This window comes from Melozone crissalis, unplaced genomic scaffold (genome assembly GCF_028551555.1).
Source record: "Melozone crissalis strain CALT ecotype California unplaced genomic scaffold, PUWL_Pcris_2 ptg000014l_1, whole genome shotgun sequence".
Classification (NCBI taxonomy): domain Eukaryota; kingdom Metazoa; phylum Chordata; class Aves; order Passeriformes; family Passerellidae; genus Melozone; species Melozone crissalis.
This window is the reverse complement of record NW_026535792.1, coordinates 14,678,248-14,700,332: the sequence shown is the minus strand read 5'-3', so window position 1 is coordinate 14,700,332 and position 22,085 is coordinate 14,678,248. Positions and strand designations below refer to the sequence as shown.

The 22,085-nt window shown below is 39.5% G+C and overlaps 1 protein-coding gene across 5 annotated transcripts in view; it reads right to left on the bottom strand.

Moving 5' to 3' along the window:
• The window catches only part of TJP1 (tight junction protein 1), a 155,333-nt gene extending 141,166 nt beyond the window's left edge, over positions 1-14,167 (bottom strand). For 2 of the 5 annotated variants that reach the window (XM_054272370.1, XM_054272372.1), the window contains exons 1-2: positions 13,571-13,807; positions 4,531-4,663 (exon numbers count right to left, since the gene is read on the bottom strand). In XM_054272370.1, coding sequence (XP_054128345.1) covers positions 4,531-4,663; positions 13,571-13,737 — 300 coding nt within the window. In that variant the 5' untranslated portion in view covers positions 13,738-13,807. Of the gene's footprint in view, positions 1-4,530; positions 4,664-13,570; positions 13,808-14,150 lie in introns of those variants that run through there. The other 3 variants (XM_054272374.1, XM_054272376.1, XM_054272373.1) reach the window with 2 other exon arrangements.
• Between the last annotated feature and the right edge of the window lie 7,918 nt (positions 14,168-22,085).

The window sequence follows — 22,085 nt, the reverse complement described above, 5'->3', positions numbered from 1 at the left end:
CAGGATATGGCAAGGAGAGACAAAACAATGCACCTGAAAAAGGAATTGCTAGAAAGGAATGGAAAAGTGAGAAAAAGAAACCAGCATCGGTATAACATTTTGCAAAATTACTCCTTGGATTTTAACTCCAATGCAAATGGAAGTACACTGGAGATATTCTGCTTTCTCCAGCTGCAGGTGAACTGACCCTAGCTGTGTGCGTGTTTAGTGAGAGCAGGCTAGCACCAGCTGCCTCCTGCACTGGACTTGCTCATATTGGAAATAACTGCAGCGCTCTGATTTCCAAGATGAGCTCCTTTGTCCAAAGGGCTGCTTCTAGCAGGAAAGGCTTGAAATCTGTGCTCCTTTAAAAACACACTTTTCAAGATGCTGATTTCAATAATTTCTTAAGTCCAATCAAAGAGTTACAAAACTAAAAAGTATCTTAGACATAAAATTCATTATATGAGCTCTTTATAAAGGCTTTCAAAGTCTCCCTTTTTCAGAAAACATCAAAAAACAGCACTGACTAAAAGGAAAAGAAAGGAGCGGTTTCTCTGCATCCTTACATTGGAGGGTGGTCAGTGTTTGTAGTGCTATGAGACCTGCACAAATTCTGTCACACAGGGCAGCAACCAAACCACGAGATCCATTCAAACACCTCTGAGCTGTCACACAGCCTCCCAAGGCAGCTCCACACCAGAGAGGAGAACAACTCCCAGGGCTCTATCAAGCAGGGCAGTCCCAAAATGCACCTGCATCCCACCGTGACCTTCAGAAGCCCTAGCATCAGTGCAGCACTGGAGCAGCTTCAGAGCCATATGCAGCTAAAGAATCAAAGTTTAGTCACATCTTACCTATTATTAGAAATGGATTGTAAGGTCCTTGAGAGTAAACATTTCATGTTTGCACAATGCCTAGTACAACAAAAACCCTGTCAACGAATTGGGCTCAGAAGTGCTACTGCTGTCTGGGGTAGCTTGTACAGAGCCAGGGCTTGGTTCAGAGTAACAAAGACTAAAATATGGATGTAATGAAACATTAGTACAACAGGCTCAATCTGCAAGGAAGTAGGTATTCCACATGTGCCCCCAAGAGCTGATAATGCTTTTCTTTACCTTTTCTTCCTTTTTCCACAATGTGGACTAGGAGTTCTGCAACATTTCAGGGTTGAAAACAACCATTTGCCAATGTTCAACATAAAATACAGGCATATTTTTTTATACATACCACTAAAACCGAGTTTTTCAAGGGCTAATATCTGGCACAGAACAGCATGATGATACTCCTTTAAAGAAGAACTGAAGGGCAATAAAACAGATTTTACTTTGTTTGGGTGAACAGGTGCTAATCTGACTAAGTGGTACTGCTAATACATGGAGAGGATAAAGAAAAGAAAAAAAGGTGCAAGAAGTTGAAAATGGATACGCTTTTTAAGGGAGTTGCTGTGCTATCACTCTGTGGCTTAACATAATTTCATCACTTTATCTTCTCACTTGCTGCCTTAGCAAAACGGTAAAAGGAGGCATCACTTAGAAACCCCAGTATCATCCACTTAAGACAGCAGAAGTATCACCAAGAAATAAAATTGAGATTTTGTCAGCAATCCTGCAGACTCTCACCACTTGTAATCAGGAAGAACTTAGGCCTTCTGGAAGGGTGTTGTGAGCTTAATACAGGTGAGCCAGCTGTGAGATGTTAATACAGGTATGCAGGGCACCAGCTGGGAACGATGTGCTTTGACAGTCTCACCCAAACCATAGAATGGCTTGGTTTGGAAGGGACCTTAAAGGTCACCTAGTTCCCATCCTCACAACGGTCAGGGATGCCATCCACTAGACCAGGTTGGCCAGAATCCCATCCAGCCTGGCCTTGAGCAGGGACACCCATGCCTGAGGCCTGCAATGGGTCACTGCAGCAGCAGGGCATCAGCCACTGAGGCTCCACAGGCAAGGAGCTCTGCTGCACTCTTGGGTACATCACCCATACAAAGAGCCACAGGTGTAACCAAAAGCCATAAACAGCACAAACTTCATACGTTACTAACTGCAGTAAACAACAGACTTGGCAGCATCACCTTGCCCAGACAACCCTCTAAAGGCACCCATGGTAGTCCCTCCCCGGCCTCTGCTGAAATTTCACACATGTAAAAGGCTCTTCACTGGTTAATCCCTCCCTTGCAAAGAATAAACCTATTTTTGAATGAGCCTCTCAGTTTAATGCAGCTCCCACAACTTGTCCCCAGCTTCAGGTGAAGTCACAGTCAGGTAGTAAATACAGCATTTTCATGCATTGAATTTTTGTATGGGCGTACTGCATTGAAATGCAGAACTTCCCCACTGGGGACACACTTATTCACTTCAAGAGAAGAAAGCATAAGTTATTTTTTACGTCTTTCTGCTGTTAGGATTTGTCATCAGTAAGAATTTGCCGAGTGAAACATTTAAACAAAAGGTTTCCAAAAAAGATTAGTTTAGGATTTACGTTGACATTACTTATTTTAAAGTGAAATCCAGCAACATTCAGAATTATTAATGGATCTCATTCTCATTAGATGATGAATGAAACCAACAGTTCACTGGATGCTGTCAGCATATAAGTTATCCACATATTTAAATACGAAACTTTTCAACTTCACTGTGTACAAAATGAATATACTACATAATAAAATAGTTGTAAAGAGAACATTTTTAAAAGCTCCTTTGTGTTTTAATTTTTATTTTTAATAGTTTTCTGTCTGCCAGTGCCTGAGTGTTTTAACTAGATGAAGACTCTTAACATGAAAAATGTTACATTCTGAGAGCACTTAGGCATACTAATTTATTCAATTACTTCTTTAGATCTATTTTTAATCACAATTTGAGAACAATAAAACCTCAATTATACAATATCAAGAAATATTTCAGTATAATTCTAAATCATGTAGCAGCAAGAAAATCCATATTTTTAACTCTGATTTGTGTGCTTAGCTATTTAAATCTGTGTCATCCTGTAACATGGGATTTCAGAAAAAGTGAATTTCCTTCACTAATCATAATTATCAATACTTAGCTATTAATGTATAAATTTATCCATGACACACTCTACACATTGTATGTTATAGACACAGTCGTGCCCATTATTATCTGTCTCAAATCTCTCTGCAAAGGTTCTATGGCATGCAAGAAATTCTTTTTACCGTTGGCTATAATCTCTTTTTCTTTGAAGGCCCCAGGAGTAGAGATAGATCTAGATAAAATTCCTTAATAGGACCACACAGATGAAGACTCATATAGCAGAAGGAAATTTTGCTCCCTGGGGGAATTTGTAACCTTCAGCAGAGCAATGGTTCCAGCGGGATCAGTGCTGTGACAACAGTGAGCACAGACACACCAAGGGCAGTGGGGATGAGGCAGCACGGCCCCAGCACAGCTCCCTCACTCTGCCAGCCAGGGCACACGGCCCTGCAGGACTGGCCAGAGCCCACACAACACACCACATCCCAAATCCTTCCCAGGAACTTCATCACTTCCTTGAACAGCAAACAACAAGCTCTTTGTCCCAAAGATAGCGCTGTGAGACTTGGCAATTAGAAACAAAGCTGTCCTGGGGAAAAAAATACCAATTATGCTATTGGCATCATCTGTGAAAAACATCCCACTGAAAGACAACACACTCCAACCACTGTTATGCCTTCAAGATGTTTCCCCAAATCCCATCTGAATATTTTAGTGATATTGTTTCTAGTACCATGCAATGCCACACAACATCTTCACATCACTATTGATTTCTGCATTTTAAAGACAGCACATATTTTTTAGCTCTTTCATCCTCATATTTCATAACCAATTTATAATTCAACATATTCTTTGACACTGTTTAAATACTTAAAGAGTAAATTATTTCAGCTTATCAAAAAATAATTTCTTTTGACCAGATTCCCTCCAGTTAGTTGGGAGGTTGTCATGGTTCTTTACCATGATCACAATGAAGTTTCTGAAACCATAACACAAACACATCCACCCCCTAAGCAAAGAGAAGAGAAAAGGAATACACCAGTACTGCCTAATTGAAGTAACCAATCACCTGTGATACCAGCTTTCAAGTGCTATAAGCATACACATCTTTTAGAAAAATATATTTCCTTTTCTAGCACTTAATTATAGCCATAGGCAACTGAAATAGTTATTTGGGTTTTGTAAAAAGTCGTGTTTGACTTTAAACACAACTTCCAAAATCTCAATACAAAAATAAGACTTGAAATCATATTTTTTTTATATTTACTCCATTTGCAAGTCAATTTCTTAATCTTATGGAGGCAACAATGTTAAAATTTCAGATAAAAATTTCTGTCTCATGGTTGCTGAAGAACAAGAATGTAGTTGCACATCACCAATCATATAAGTGACACCACTGCTCATAATATCTGGCAGTAGCAAGGCAATTAAAACATTAAGTACAATACCTTTGCTAATCTGACAAACAGGTAAACCCAATGCAAGAAGCAAACTGCTTCATTAATAAGATTCTCTTAACTTCATATAAGATAAATGTAAAAGATATAATACTTACAGTGAATTCACAGAAATCAATGCTATCAAGACTTTTGCTTCTGTGTATTCTCCCTTTTATTCTTCTTAAAGAGGGCTTTCCCTGACTTACACTACAGGTAGCACCATTGGGATTTTCGGAAGATGGAGTTACCCTGCCAAACAAAAAGAGCCACATATCAGACAAAGAATACGTTCTTTTATTTGCTTAAAGTAAAACATTTACAAAGGAAAACACATCACCATGCTATACATACAAGAAATGTCATTTCAAGTGACAGTTTTCAATCACTAAGTGCCAAAATAAGACTACAAGTATGTAGAAGTCTAGCTCCCATCAAGACCACACTGCTTGCAGATTTTGTCAAAAACATTCTGATCATTTTTTTACAAAAGTGTGTAGAATCAGAAAAAAGACACATTGTAGAAAAATATATTTTACTCCTGAAGATTTTAAAGGACTATTTTTCTTTGTTTCTTCAGTAGAAACCCAAGTCCTGTGACACACATTGATGGCTGTCAGTTAAATCACCAGGAGCCAGGCAGTATTTGGCTTTTGACCTTTTCCAGTTTGAGTGCTGATGGTGCTTCAGCTATTCTAGCAATGAGTAACAACCAACAATAATGACATTAATAGCATCTGTTAAAGTTATAGGGGTAATATATTAAGCAACTACACTTGATAAGGCCTTTCATCATATTGGAATCTACACATAGTCCTAGGGGGAGTCCATAACTAAAATATTTGGAGGAAGCAATTCATATTTCAATGAGCTTGTTGGAAATCACTAATAAGCAGAACTAAGTTAACAATTAACTAAGTGTACTAGGATTTGTGACGTTAAAATTTTAAATACAAAATAGTCCCTAGTCAGACTGGCCCCTAAGGAAAAGGAAAACTCCATTCCAGCAAATACACTCCCCAAGAATTACCTAAAAACCTGAAGTCTTCATGCCCAGATTTATACTTATTTCATATTATTTCTCAACTGCAGCCATAGAAGATTTCAAAAAACAGCTTAAAAAAGAAATAATATGTATTTTTTTGCATTTCCATAGTCTTTGGACAGCAGTTCAGTATTTCTCCCAAAAACCATTAAGATTCCTCTCACAGAAAAACACTTCAGAATGTTTTTTGTGTTCTTTAATTTAGAATTAATGCCTTTTGTATGCACATAAATGTTTGTGCAAAAAAGAAAGGTGGAGATGTCTTAAACATATAACATGTCTTAAACAGGAAATCGCATAGTGGGCTATATCAATTCCTGAAATACCAAATTCCAAATACAAAATACAGTAACCACATGCTGAATACTCTTGTTTGATTAGCAAGACTTCCAGGCCTACACAATGTCATGGTCAGGATAACATGGCCATGGGACTGCTAGGGAGAAGAAATTACCATATCCAAACTTGAAAATTAAAGCAAATCCTTTCAAATCTCTTATCTCTTATTCAATTTATAAAGATAAAGCCCTTTATTTTTTTGTTGAATCACTGCAACTACCAAATAACTATTTTGTTTTCAGATGCCTGATTTTGGGGGTTTTTTACACATGCACACACACCCACATTCAAACAGCTTGCTCCAAGTTCTCTTGATAACATAGTAATTTGGTTTACATGGTTTTTCCCCTTGGGTTATTTTACTGCCAACTTCAAACTGCAAATTTCTACCTGAACACATAACTGTAATATCCATACATCTTCATTACAATATGAAACTCCTGCTGAGACTGCACTGGAATTTTTTGTCTAATCATATATGGATTGAACTCTGAGACCCATGCCTGCCTACTACAGTAACATATTTGTTCACACAGCAGAAACTTCAAGAACACCACGGATTCCCTGCTAAATTGTCTTCAACAATTACCAGGACAGATTTCCAAAGAAAGACAACTGCTCAGCCTCTATCTTGTTGCACAGACAGTGACATTTACAATGGCAGCACATTGCTATTGTGTGAATGTCTCCTCTGTAACAGAGTGCTCAAACATCTCTGCTCGAGTACCTAACTGAACACACTCTGTGTCCACGGCAGATGCAGATGCTGGAGCCCTCTGAGAGATCAATTGTTCCCCTGCTGTCAGAGTCTCTATTTATTCTCTCTACAGGGAATCTTTGAGGGCTGCCTACTCCATTACTTATAATTTGGGTTAATTAATCTTCAAATGCACCTCTGATGAATTAAATGCTTGGCACGTCAGACTTCCTCCTTATACTTAATAGAAAAGTTAAACAGCTGTAAGCTACACTGGGCTATTCCTTATTTTGAATAACATTTCAAGCCATTTATTTTAGGGCCTTACCCACAAATGGGCACTTCTTTAGGCTGCAAGTCTTTTAACGTTTTCTGATACAAAAAAAAACTTTATAAAAAAAAAAAAAAGAAAACTACTTACATGGAAAAACCCAAGCTAAACAAAGTTACACAGTTTTAACAAAGAACCACACTAATGACATGTTTTCAAGGCTCTTCTGTTTAGGAGCTTCACTCTTTACAGCCACTTGAAAAAATGAACGTGCTGCCACTGGAATCCAGCTATCATTTCATTCTGCTGGAGAATAAATTATGGCTGTTACTTGTTAGCTTCTAAGATACATAAAAGTATTTTTAAAGTTACAAAATACAATTACAGAGAAGGAGTATCACAATTTATCTATTCCCTCCAATCCTTTACAAAATCATTAGTTTCCAGATCTCTTTAGAAGCAAATAAAGCATTACTTAACCAACCAAAGAAAAATCCAATCGATATCATTGATATTGGGAATTGGGAAGCTTTGCACTGTATGTACACCAAAGGAAGGACGTGAGGCAAGATATCCATACTGACAGCATCACAGGGGGTTTGACTCTGGGTGAAGAGGAGACTTTGGGACAAGTGCAAACCAATTAACTACCAGCTTCTCCAGGCCTCCACTCCTCCCAGGGTTTCAGCAAAGGGAAGCAGTAAGAGACCTGGGACAGACTTGGATCGGTTTTACCCAGGCTTTGCAGAATGCTGGATACAGCAATGAGACTCTCAAGAATCCATTTCTAGTAGCACTCATGTAGTATTGCACAGGAATGCCTTCAAATACTCGTGATTTCCACAGTGAGTACGCCTCTAAAGTTCAGAATATAAAGTTCCAAAATAAACCCATGTGAATGCAAAGCCATGAGAAAAGGACCAAAGCGTCTTGAGATTGACTCAAAATAAAATTATTTAAAAATCTGATAAACATATTTTTTAAATCCTTCTCTCTTTTGAATCACGTTTTATGTTCCCAAAGTGTTCACTGTAATCAGAGAAACAAACTTTATTCTTCTTAAGTGAATACTGAAACTATAATGCAATGTACCATGGTTCTGGCATCTGAACCTTAAGTTTAAAAAAACACTTATTAATAAAATTTGCTGCATCTGATTGTCTCCTTTCAACTTTTATTTGAATCTCTGAATTAATATTAATATAATATTAATAGCAGACTAATAAGTGAATTGCTAAGTCACTGTAATACCTGCATCAGGAGCATAGAGGAACTATCGCAGGCTAAAGGAGAAAAATATGTAAGAGCCCTTTTGAAGTACCTGCAGGCCATCAACTACTTTAAAGCAAGTACTCCCGAACAAAAGCCTAGGAATGAAATGCTCAAGGAAGTCTAGGGCTTCAAATAGTAGAATATAGCATAAGGATCTTTGAAGGTAGTGAACAATTCCTGATGCCTTGCTTCAAATTTGCTGTTTCTGTTCAAATAGTGTGCTTGATATTCTGGAAACATAACACCTTTCTAATGGAGCTCATCACAGGAATCCTAAATTAAGGCACCCAATTCATTAACTTTTGAAAATATTAGTCAAGTAAAATGGAACCATTTTGTATATCCCACCTGGAGTCTGAAGCCCTTATTTATTATCCACAATTCTTACAACGCTTTCATTGACCTTGACTTCTTCCTGATCATATATCACATTACATAACCATGACTCTAAATTATTTCTCTAGTTTGTAAAATAAGCAAAAAACCCCTAAACTTTCACTATCTGTATTCCACTGACAAGCACAGTAGCCGAACAAAATAATGTGTAACAGTGACTTCAAGGTGAAGTGTCATATCAAGGGCTAATGACTTAATACATGTTATAAAATAATCAGATGGTCGGAGTATAATATAAGTCTATGAACAAAGGTGATATACTACTCACATATAATTACTATTTATAACAAATTTCAATATCACCTGATTTTTTGTAGTTAAATTATGTCTGAAATTACTGCTGTCATCTTAATTTCTAGACAGACCAGTTACATTGAAAATCTTTGAAGAACTTCATAAACTCTCTTCTTGTTCAGTGATTAGAATTCTGAGCAATTTTATAAAAGTCAGCATCAGAGTGTTTAAAAAATGGGTCTTGAAATGACACATTTTCTGTATTTGTTTTCCAGGTGCAGTATTAGTGCTGGAGTCAATGCAGAGTGGACAAGGTTTTGACAACCATGCAGCCTCAACAAGACTTCTAATGGGGACATAATTATTGCACTTTTCATATACTGCAAGGTGCCTGCCTATCCTATAAAGAAAGCATTTAAGTTGTTGTAGCAACATCCAAGGCAAGCTTCTCAAAAACTTCTGCCTCTGGCAGCTACACAGATCTCAGCTGGGAGATGTATAAAATTCCCATAATTATTATACCTCCCATTAGGAGCCAAGCTTCCTCAGCACCACCAAAAGTGAGGACACAGGCTGGGCTCAGCTCAGCGTGAGCACTGGCTTCTGTCTCAAACACAAGGCTGGAAAAGCTGACATTTACACCCACTGACCAGACTGGAAATCCTAACAATTATAGTTACTCAATATTAATATTTGTTTGAGAGTAGGCAAGTTTGAAACAATGCTAGAGACACTGAGCACTCAGCTGCAGTGTTGAATTTTTGTGCACCTCTGCAAGTATGTTGATTCTAAGGATGTATCCGTAACCACACATCCCTCAAGAAAAAATTAAGTATTAATTAACTTGCAACATAAATAAAGATTTACAATATGCTAAACTAAAGTTTTTATCCTCATTTCAAACAATATTAACTGGAACTAGTACTCAAAAATGGAAAATATCCATTCTGAAGATCTGTACTTTTCCATAGAGTTCTGTAGAGACACCAAGAAGATCAATCTTCGATGTTTTCTTTCTCCCACATTAAGGTGACATTTTCCATTATTTAATTATACTAAATATGATTCTACTTGGAACATAAACAAACAATGACACTTTTCTCCCTAGGGATGGTCCTAATGATAAAACAGACATTCTTCATTATAAGCCTGGGCTTCTACAGCCAAGAAGCTTAAATACAAAGACTCTGAGACAAGAAAGCATTCAGTGCTTAATTCCAGACATGCTGGTTACTCCTCACTGATTCCAAATAAGTTTACTCCTATGCCTGAAAATAAATGTGCCTGTGCAGTATCTTACAAGAAGCAGCAATCATTTAACATCCAGGCTTCTATATCACACATTCTTCTAACAACAACACCAAACAGGGGAACTGGATCCTGTCAAAATTCAAATTCTGTAGTGCACTGCATCTGCATTCTTTTCTGTAACCTAGATTGCCTCAGACAACTACCAATCATTCTTAAAAGAATGTAAATATGGAATAGCCTCAGTCATTTCCATAATCTCCCCAATGAAAACCTATCACTAACTGAGCTTTTTGCCTTTCTTCACAATGCTGCACTCCCCTGCACCAAGGGGAGCAGCGGGGGTGTTCACCAAAGCACAGGAACTCTGAAAGAGTCAAGGCAAATGCTGTAAGAACCAGAAGGGAATATTAGTGAGAAGAACTTAGAATGGATAGAATATCCTGTTGGGGATTTTGTTGTTGTTTTTTCTTTTTCATTTGTTTATTTGCCCACTATCTTCTCCTTGCAGCAGAAAAATGCAATAATCGTTTTGACAAGAAATTATGTTCTACCTGTGTAACTCCCCTTAATAATGTGATTTAGCATTTCTCTATTGTAAAAGGACTCAGGTTGCACATATTGGGATTTCAGTAAATATTTATAAAAATTGACTATTTTTAAACTACTCCCAGTTCAGCTGTCAGTTTCTTCTTGACCATCTTTGCAGATGTCAGTCCCTGCTGCACTCTACCTGTACTAGCAGAGTTATGATGGTGGGTTTTGTATCCAAATGCTGTCTCTCCAGCAAGAGGATTAAAAACATCCTACTCATCTCATTTAGGCTCCCACATATTAGATTACAACACTGCACACACACAGGAGAGGGTCTGAATCAGCAGTTCAGGACTCCAGCAGCTTCCTCCAGCACTGAGTTCAGAACTACTGCCCCAAGTAAACCTCATCATAAAATTACAAACTCCATACAAAGCAGGTTTCTGTCTCCTCCCATCTCCCACTGCAAGCCTGTGGCATAGCTTCCTTCTCTCTAATTGCCTGGTTTAGTCCGAGCCACTTAATAACTATTTATTCTTAACCCATCGTGAGACATTGATATTTTCATTTGGAGCTCTGCTTCCATGCATCACAGAACAGGACATAGACTTTGGTGAGGGGGAAAGCAGGAGAAAATTGGAGTGACAGATGCTCCCTAAAGAAATAAAACATTGCTGTTACCTTTTTCATTTTCTTTCAGTAGGATTCAGGTGGATTATCTCCACAAACAAAAGGATGAGCATTTTAACCCTTTTTTATTAAATTATATCTTTGTTTCCACTTACAATATGGATTCACACATCAAAGAGCTTATGAATCTCATTGGTTAAGGAGAATTTTTTAAGCTTTTAAAAATAAGCAAATAAAAATAGATTTAAAAGCACCCCCTGACTATAGGCGAACTTGATTTATGTGTTTTCTTTAGGTATTTTTGAAATTTCCAGTGACACAGTATTGGAATATGCTTTTGGTTTATGTATTGTGAATATATATAAATATTGCATTGATTTGAGTAACAGCAACATATTTTCTCCTTAAGATTTTCTTAATGCATTATTTGATAAAGATTGTGCAGAAATAAGAAAAATTAGCATGACAAAGTACCTTTAAGCACTTCTGTAAGTGCATCAGAAAATAGTATTTCATCCATAAGCAAAAAATCTATCCATACAGATAATGCCTAATGCTATTAAAGTTCTTAAAGAAAATGAGAATATATGTTACCTATTAATAAGAATATCCCAAAGACATACTTTTAAATGCTCAAGTAATTCACACATCTCTAAAATTAAAAAAAAAAAAGTTTGCCTTATTTTTCTTTAACACTTTTAGTCAATTAAATCTTCACACAGCATTGCATTGCAGCAACATGATGCCAAGTTAGAAATGTTATGAAATGCAATGCTTGTGGTATGTATTAGTGTGGAGCCACTAGCATATTTTGCTGTACCTCGAAAAGCACAGAATCTCATCATGGAACAGGACAATATAGAGCTGATCTAACTCCAACTGAAGACAAAGCAGGAGTTGAATCAGGTCCTTTCAGATGTACTTTTAAAGCACACAATTACATATAGCTTTCCCTTAACGTGCCAGCAAACAAAATACTTCCAAGAAAATATACAAAATATTAAATAGAACACTGTCATAATTACATTTTCCATAATTAAATTTCTCAAAAGATGTAAGAGACAACTGCATCCACTGCTGCACACAGGCAGGAGTGGCATTTGGGGAGAATAAAAAAGGTATGGTACACTTTATGTAACTTACATAATCAGAATCAAACCACCAAATACATTGTAAAAACATCTGATTAAACATAATAAAACTTATCTGCATGATAACATGTTTTTGTCTAAAACTTAATTTGATTTTTTCTTTACAATCAGGAAGAACATAGTCATCAAACTGTGTTCTATCTGCAAGGAATACCAAGACCTGGAATTAATGACAGAAAGCTTACTAGTTCCACATTATGTTTCTTCAATTGATACATTTTCTTGACACTGTCTCTACTGTGGGGAAAAGCAAAGTATTAAAAACTCCACATTCTACAATTCATGTAAGGCCCATTTTTGTTACAACTGCTGACAATATTTTTATTTGCAAACTATCTATGTTCAAATAAAATGACCTATCATGCCTTCTCTGATGCTTTACTTTGCTTCACTAGGGCCAGGTAAGTACAGTGAAAGAAAACTGTATGACCACTACCACCTTTATATTACTCCTGGTTCCTTCCAGATAAGAAATTCTCAGTGTACAAATTTGTGATTGACGTCTCCCTCTCAGAAGATGTGACAATATTTCCTCCTCAGGATTTGTCCTGATGATGACACAGGTCCCGCTGCTCCCATGGAGCTAACAGTGGGCTCCTGCCTGCCCACGAGTGCCTGGGTATTGCAGTGCCATACGCCTGCCGGTGCCCTACTCACCCACATTACACCACTATACTTTAATACATTTTTCATAACATGTTGTTGATTCATCCAGAAAAATCAGTTCAGCACACAATCAGCAAGCACAAAAGGAGTGAGAATCAGTGAGGGGAAACGCAGGGTTTAAGGAAAAATGACCACATTTGAACAGCACTACTCTGGCTCTCACTAATCTACTGGACCTGCGTCTCCTTGTTCCCATTTTCTCGGTACACCTGTCAGCAGCAGCAGCAGGGGCAGGGAATCCGGACCCGGCTCTGCACAGCCCGGGGCGGGAGCACACTGCGCTACATCGGCGGCAACACTCGGGCTGTCACGCAAGCGGAGCCCCCGCCGAAGCCGCTCCCGCGCCCTCAGCCCGCGCTGCCATTGCCGCTGTGCCGGTCCGGCAGCGCCGTGCCCGCGGGAGCGGAGCCTGCTCCAGCCGCGTCCTCCGCCGGGCCGGGCGCGGACAGCTCCGCCGGCACCGCCAACGCCTCCCGGCGTTTCCATGCGGCTGCCGACGAATCCGCCGGGAACTTTGTGCCCCGGCGATGCCGGCCGGGAGCCGCAGGCCGGGTCTGGGCACGGCGCCCCTCATGTCCGCGGGGACCCCCCGCCGCCGCGCCCGCCCGTCCCGCCGCGGCCCGCGCTCGGCCCGGCCCGGCCCGCAGTGCCCGCGGCCCCGTTTGTGCCTACTCACCACAGCTTCCTCTTTAAGGGCATCAGACTGCCCCTGTTGGAGGCGGTCACCCCTATGGCCATCTGCAAGACAGTCAGGTATTTCTGATACTTCATTTTGCCGTCGCCCCCCCTGTCCCTGCCTCGTCCCCGCCGCCGCCACCGACAGAGTCTCTCCAGCCGCTGCATGCAATCATCAAATTTTTATTTCCAGGCATCTGCCGTCCCTGCGTCGCGCTTCTTCCCCTCCTCCTCCTCCTCCTCCTGCCGCGCTCCCTCTCTCTCTGCCCCCCCGGCTCACGCTCTCCTCCTCCTCCTGCCGCACTCCCTCTATCTCTGCCCCCAGCTGACGCTCTCCTCCTCCGCCTCCCGCCGCGCTCCCGCTATCCCCGCTCCAGCTGACGCTCTCCTCCGCCTCCCGCCGCGCTCTGCCCTCCCCCGGGCCCGCGCTCCTCTCCTCCTCCCGCTGTCGCACTCCTTTCCTCGCAGCCCCCCGCGCTTTTTCCCCCGACCCACAGCCGCGCCTCCCTCTCTCCCGCCGCGCTCCCACCGCACCGCGCTCCCCGCCCCCGACCAGGCCCCCCGCTTCGCCTTCTCCTCACCTGGGCTATCTCGGGGCGGTCGCCGCCTCCCCTCGCCCCCGGGGCGAGCAGGCCTTCCCCACCATCCCTGCCCGCCGCCGGGGCGCTCCCGCCCCGCTGCACTCCCCGATTACCTGGGGTATCCCGCCCCCGCCCATGAGGCGCAGCCGCCGCGCTGCCCTCCCGCCATCAGAGGCGCGCCATGGCCGCAGCGCTGCCCGTGCTTCGCCGGCCTCGCCGCTAATCCCATTAGCGCCTAGAGGAGCCCCATGTTATTTTAATCGCCCTCCCGGCTAACGGTGTCGGTTGTAGGGTCGCAGTCACCGAGCAGCGGGGCAAACGCCTCACCGCCCGCGGGGCGGCCCCGTGAGGGGAAGGTCAGCAGGAGGGTGAGGCGAGGCGAGGCCAGGCGAGGGTAGGTGCGGGTGAGCTGAGGGTGAGGCCGGGCGGGCAGCGCGTCCCGCCAAGTGCCCCTCAGCAAGGGCGGCTGAAGGCAGCTCCCGTCGCGGGAGCACCGGAGCCACCCCGAGCACCTGCGCGGGCAGTCGCACCTAAAAACCCTGCTGAGGCCACAGCGAACAGCAAGGCGGCCCCTTTTAAATTGTTTTATTTCCATGTGAGGAAAACAACTGAAAAGTGTTTGAGAATCATATGGTGATAAAGCCAAACTAAAAGTGTTAAATGATTTTAAAGGGGTGCCCACCTTCTGGGTGCTTAAGCACAAGTAGCTGAACACGTATCTGTGTCACGGCCTCAGGTGTGACACAGTTGTCATGGCTTTAATCTGTTCTGTGCCTTCCTCCTCAAGATCAGCTTTAACAGCAGCACAACACTGGTGTCTGAGGAGTGCATTTGGAATAAGTTCTAACACCTGGTACAATACAATCAGAGACCCTCAGTGCAAACATCCCTGAAGTGAGGGGTAGCACCTACCTGGACACATTGATCAGTGGTGGTGGGAAACACTTTGGCGTGGGATACCCTGTTTAAGCATATAGATAGATATTTTGCAGAGTGCAGGTAAGAACAACTCCATGCTGAAGTAACAAATTTTCTTTAAGTTGCAATAACGTAAATAGTATGAGCTGTAACCCTTACCCAGAGTTGAAGTCCTAAAGTGGCACTGTCAGCTAGGAAGAAATAATGTGAATAACATTGACACTTTATGGCTCACAGACGAGCATTTCAGTGATTTTTTGTGTATGAATGTATAATATATACCTCAACACTGCAGTAGGCTGCATTCTGCCTAGGCCTATTCACTGCACAGGAAGCAGAGAAGATAAATACAATACTTAACAAGCACAACAGATTTTAATTAGAAACACAATAGTTCCACTATTGTAGTTAATGAGTTCAATGGCCTTGCATCTTCAGCCAAGAAATCTGATGTGCACAAATATCTGTATCACAAATGCTTTAAAAAATTCAAATGGCAGCTTGATGTCCAGTGTGAACGTGTACAGCTCCAGCTCTCAAGATACTGTTAATGGGTACTTGGACTTTGAAGAGCTCAGGCATTACAAGCAATGAGGGATAGCTAACTTGAAATGATTAGGAAGATTAAGGGGGTGGCATTAATTGTTGTACTTAAACAATGCTCTTAGTATACTAACTGGGAAGTATATATCTTATATACACAGTCTATCAAATTAGTTTGAATACCTGTAGAGATCCTACTTTGCCTTGAAACCAAGAACCCTAAAACAAACCTGTTGCTTTCTCCTTCTTTGTATCTAGTCATCATTAGCTGACTAAAAAAACTCTTGTTGCCCACACATAAGAGAGTAAGTGTGGGCTGGGTTTTGAACTCAACAACATTAACAGTGTGATAGTGACATTGTAATTGAAGTTGTCAATTACATTTGTGCACTACTATTAAAAAAATAATACACACCTTAAAATGGTAGGAAGTGCTGACTAAAATAATGATGAGATTGTATTAGTTTAAATATTTGGTGTTGTTATTATTAAATATTTGAATGTAACATCTGCTAGTTATAAAAATACATCTCATATAGAAATTCTTCCCCAAAAAATCTAGTCTTAATCTGGTGGTAGTGGTGGAAATTTTGTAGGTCTTTGTAGAATCTAAGGGTATGGGATGTGCAGTTTATTTGAAAGATGATAAACCTGGAAGAAGCAGGTAAGCTGTCAGAGGTTTTTACTTTGTAAAGGAACTGCGTATTAGAGAAGCTCAAAATTTTGGTTTTTCATTTTCCCATTGGCAGGTTTGGGACATATATTTGTTTTAAGCATTTATCTACAAAAGAGTTAAGAAATGTGACTGCAGTATCTTGCATAAAGACTTAGAGTGGAGCTTGCGTATATATTCAATACTTCTTCCTGATGTGATTCCTGTTCCTAATTCAATAGGGATTCCTAAATCTATTTAAATTTGCTGAATAATGACAGCTATTCCAAATTTAGCTCTATAGTTTTCAACTATGATACTTATCCATCTGGTATTAACAAATTAACTTATGTCCATTTTATGCATCATCTGTACTTCTTGATGTGCATTACAGAGATAAAAACCGTTATTAATGAAGACATTTTTTTAATTGGCATTATTTCTGGTTTTCTTGCATCTATTCCCTCTTAGTGTGGCTCCATTATATATTGCCTTTCAGAACATCTTGCTTTAAGCACCAATGTTTTGCATGTATGCTAAAAGAGTAAAAAGATCCTGTCTTTCTTGCCTTTTAGATGAACAGGCTATTTTTAACAGGGGTCAATCAGCAGCTTTCAGATTAGGGGAAGCATCCGGACATCCCACTGTTATCTCCCAGGCCGGCATGGACCTGTCTGCTGAGCTGACCAACATTGCTAAGGTGGAGATCTGTGCAAGAGAGGCTCTCTGATGGTATTTTCTGTGCTTCACCAAACCCTTTCTGTCTACCAGAATATACTCTCCTTCACGGCAGAAAGCTGAAACACCTTTTGAACGTAGTGTGTGTTTTAAAACCAATTTAATTCCCGTTAGGTTAATACAGATGTTTCATAGGGTTTTTTTCAGTGCAAACCAAGCAGAACCATATTAATTTCTTAATTTTATTTGCTCAGGTAACTCAGCTGCAGACTTTACCTTAGAACAAGCTGTACAATCTATTTCTTACCCTGTGTGATGCCCTGGCCTCCTCTGAAGCCTGTCTCCAGAATGACCTTCCAATGCACCTCTTGGCTCAGAGGAGCAGAGTTCTTTCACACAGTTACAGGCTGCAACGTTGTGTGTGGCTGCTACACTGAGTGCATGTGCTCTTGGCACAACACCACTGATGATTGGTTACACCAGGACAGTGCTGTATCCAGAAAATTGATGCAAGGAGCCTGAGAAGGTGGAGTTTAATGCCATTGTGTGTGCCAGTCTTGGTCCACGCCATGGTGATTTTAGGCTGCTGGCAGCAGCAGGAGACTGACTCACTGCAACTTAGAGGGTGCCACTGAGAAGCTGAACATCAGGAGCTCCCATCAGCTGTAAGACTGAGGAAGTGTAATTGTGATGTAAAGCTTCTTCATCCTAAGTTGTGCCTCTCATTTTTTCCATCTTAATATTGATAGCATAAATATGAGATTTCAGAAAATGCAAAGCAAGATTTTTGCATTATCTACCCCTGCAGACTTTAGATTTGATTTCAGTACAGGATTGCAGAAGCTTGTCTTGCTTTCCCCTTATCATCAGCCCATCACACAACCCTGCAGTGCCAGTTGTCACTAGCTGCCATCCTTTTCAAACCCTCCCCTGTGTCAGTTTTGACTGTGCTTCCAGGACCAGGGGAAATTTGATTCAAATGACTCTTTGGAGACACTATAGACTTAAATTATTTCAGATCATGTTTTTCAGCAAGAATGTGAGGAAAAAGAAGCTGCACTTCTAACTGGCATAGCTGTGCTGGTAAAAAAGTAAAAAATACTTTTTATTTGCTGATGTAGCTTGTTTTGTTCAACAAACCTGTATAAGCTACTGTTTGGCAAAAATTTAAAAAATAATTTTACCAGAATAACTGGCATTTTTATTAGTAACATAATGGTTGCATCAGCAACTTCTGAGGGCAGATTAGATCCTAATGGCACATTTCAAGCACTCAGTTGCATTCATTTTTAGGTTTGCAAAATTTATTAGAACTAAATCAAATGTTAAATAAACTTGTTGCCAGTTTCTTGGAATATTAAATAACTTCTTTTATTTGAATCTTATGATAGAGTTAATTTTGGCTGTACTGTGCATATAACAGACACTTCTAATAACATTACATCATCTGTTCCATTTAGTTCTCAAAACTGTGCTGCTGAGTGTGCTAAAGAATTAACATTTTGTTTACTCCAGGGTGAACCTGTTTCCCTTGCTGACTTTTACTCCAATGAGTGACAAAAAAATCTTGATACATGTCATGTTCTATGCTTCTGTGGTATTTAAAAAGAACCTTTTATTGCACAGTTCAGTTGGTAAAGTGGCAGTGTTGCAGACTGATAGGATACAGTAGTGACATTAAAACATGACATTAGTTGACTGATCTCCATCTCTAAATTAATCAAAATGTTCCTATTTACTAAGGAAGGTTTCTTTCCTGCAGGAGTTGTTAGTAATGTGAATTTGTATAGGTAGTCAATTATAGTAAGAATATTAATAAAGATTTCCATTAAAGCTACTGTAACAACTTCCTTGCTATTTCAGTCTGTCTGTAAACTTGTTACAGCTTCTATTTTCTTTCCAGAAAGAAAAAGGGAGGAATCATATCTGTCAAGGACAAAACAATTCCTTAGAATCTACAAGTTTGTCAAGTGCAATGACTCTGGGGTTACTCTCTCCCTCCTCAAAAGTGTGTGTGTATGTTTCCTAACTGCATTTAAAATGCATCATTCTCTGACTTTTTCTGATCTACTAGAGCTTCTTTGTACTCACATTAAATTATTGAATATAATGCAAAGGGTTTTTTCTTGCCTCATGCTTTCTTTCCATAAAATACATGTTAAGTGATAATATAAATATATATAGAGAGATACATACAGTACCATCATAAAAAATAAACAGAAATGCTTGAAGGAATTTTCCTATGGCCTTTTACTACATAATTGACCATGTACACGAAGGGAAGTTTTCACATTTCTTTGAAGTGCCTTCATGATAGGCTGGCTTGACTGGTGGCAGAGAACTGTGGGTCTAAGTGGAAACAGAAATGAACGGACACAGTCATTTAAAACTACCTTGTGTTTTCTGAAACTGTTCATCCTGATCATTTTTATGGGCTGCCAAAATGAAAAGAGGTGAATAATTTTGCTTTGGAAGGAAAGAATGTTCACCTTGTTTTCTCAGAAGAAGAGATTGTTTTAAGATAATATATTCACAGAATAAATAAGTTTACTGTGCATTATCAAGATGAAAGGGTTTTCTAGAAGAAAAAATTGAAATATTTACAAGAAACTTGTAAGCAAGTATCCCTGTTGCACTACAGTTAGGGCATTTAGAAGGTTTTCCATACAAATAGTATTAGTGCTGTTCTTTTAAGTCTGATGTGGATTGCTTTATACTGTTACAAGCAAATTTTAATTTACTACAGTAATAAGAATACTGTTGAAGTGAGGAATTCAGGCTAGACCAAAGTGGACTTGAACGGCCACTGTCCAGTGGTTTTAGATATCCCCATTCCTTGCAAGCTTGTAATGCTAAGATTTTGCTCTTAAAAAAAAAAAAAAAAAGAAAAGAAAACCACCCGAAGTCAAAATTATCCAAATATCACATTATGCCTGACAAGCATGACCCTCTCACAGGATAAAATAAGCTTAATGTAGAAAAAAATAAGCATATGCATGAATTCCATTAGTGCTCTCTGATACGGCTTATTCATGTAGAAAACTACTGGAGGGAAGAAATCACCAAGCATACAATTTCAATGTGAGATGCAAAGAGAGAGAAGCGTAAGTAACATCGCTTCCCAAAAAAGATTCTAAGGAGTAGACTGCCATCTGCAACACAAAGATCTAATTAATTCATCTTGCTAACTGTGTATTGAGGCTCTGTAACTCTGAGGTGAGGTGTTATCAGACCTTGCTATAATTTTGGGATGTGGAGTTGTTAATAACTTTCATTTTTAGAAGCTATGCCTGATGGGCAAGCCTCCTAGCACACAACAGTTAAAAGAAAATAAAAGATTGTGAAGAGCAGGGGATAATTACTGTTCCCCAGAGGAAGGGTGTAAAATTCTGAAAAACAAAAATTCAAAATATCACAGGCTGAGAAACTGAACTGCTGTGGTTGTTGTGTTATAGAACCACTGTGAAAAATCCGGAACCAGGACCTATGCAGTCCAACCATTCAATTCATGTGGTTGTACTCAGTTGTCTAGAAAACTGCTTGCTTACCTCGCCCCTTTTCTTTTCAGTTCAATAGTGAGTTTTGTGCATGGCACCTGTACACATCAGGATAAGTAGATCAAAACGACAGACTAAAATTTAAGGTGTTTCTCTTGCCAAAATTTATGAACATGCCTAATTTTATAAATTATTTTTATGTTATAAATAAAAATGTCTAACTATAATTTTTACAAGACTATTAATATGAAATTTATAAATTCAGAGCCTTATTTAGCATCTTTTTAATATCTTTAATTAAATGCTGATAGGAGTGTTTCTGCATTCATGGGATGTGAGTCTGAAGCTTAGAGGGATGTTTCCTGAATGTATTGAAATTGTTTATAATCTGAGTTGAAGACAGTTTTATATGTCTAGTTGAGTATTTGCGCACTTATCACAAATATCAAAACCATTTTTCACTTTCAAGAAGAAAGTTGTTCTCATTAGAGTGTATAAAGCTTAGAGTGTATAAAGCTTTCTCATTATCATGTGTGTGACTGTTAACATTATACTATTTTAATCAGATTAGCAGTACAATGAAAATTAATGTAATAGGATTTGCTATAATTAGAGGCAAGTATACAGTAATCTGCTATGAAAAGAACACAAAAAATGTCAGTGGTGCTCATTACAGGGATATTGTTTATGGTAATTATTCAAATGTTTTAAAAATCATGCTAAGTCTGATTTTAATCAGATTTTTTTTATACAACTTTAAGAAAACAATTCAACCCAAAAACATTATTTCTGTTCAAGCATTACTCTTTTATAGAATGGAAAGAAGAGGAACCTATGACAAACAATTTTTAAAAATTATGGACTACAGCTACTCTTTTCATTGTCCTGTCCAAATAAAAGATATCATGAAAATGAAGAGTAAAGATGGTAAAATAGTGATAAACAAGATTTTTACAACATAAATGAGGAAACTAAGTGCTCAATATTTATCAGTGTTAGTATACCCCAAATGTACCTGTAATTCCAGTGTAGGGAAACCTACATGAAATTTGTACCAGATTCCAGATCTGTTTCCCAGATGATTAAACTGTTATTATATACCTGTCTCTCATAACATTGTCATAGATCATAAAACATAAGACACACAAACGAAGCCTAACAGGTGGAAATTAGGAAATGAAAAGCTAATTTAAAGTATAGCTAAATGTAATAGCAAAATCTTTGATGCTGCAGGGAATTTTTTTTTTTTTTGTGAGTATCTGGGACTCCACATGGTGAAAGCATCAGACTGACCCCAGCAGGGTGAAGGGCTGGTTCCTAGGATGTCACTTTTGCTGTCATCAGTAATTAGCTGATGCCATCCCCAGTGCTATGACACCCTCTCCTACTGGATATTCAAAATGCTGTTCTGGCTCACAGTGTGCATCTCCAAAGCTTTCAGAAGTCCAGTATGAATATTTTCAAGAAAAAGAACTATGCATGTGGCTAAGAATCTGCAAGATCTGGTCTTTTAGTCACTGACTTTTTAATTTTGGGAAAACAGCAGAGGTAGCACTTAGTACATTCCAGTGAGACAGCTCTCCCATTAAGGATGTGCATGTGAAGGGGGCGTTATATATTAAAAAAAAGAAAGACATGAGAGAGATA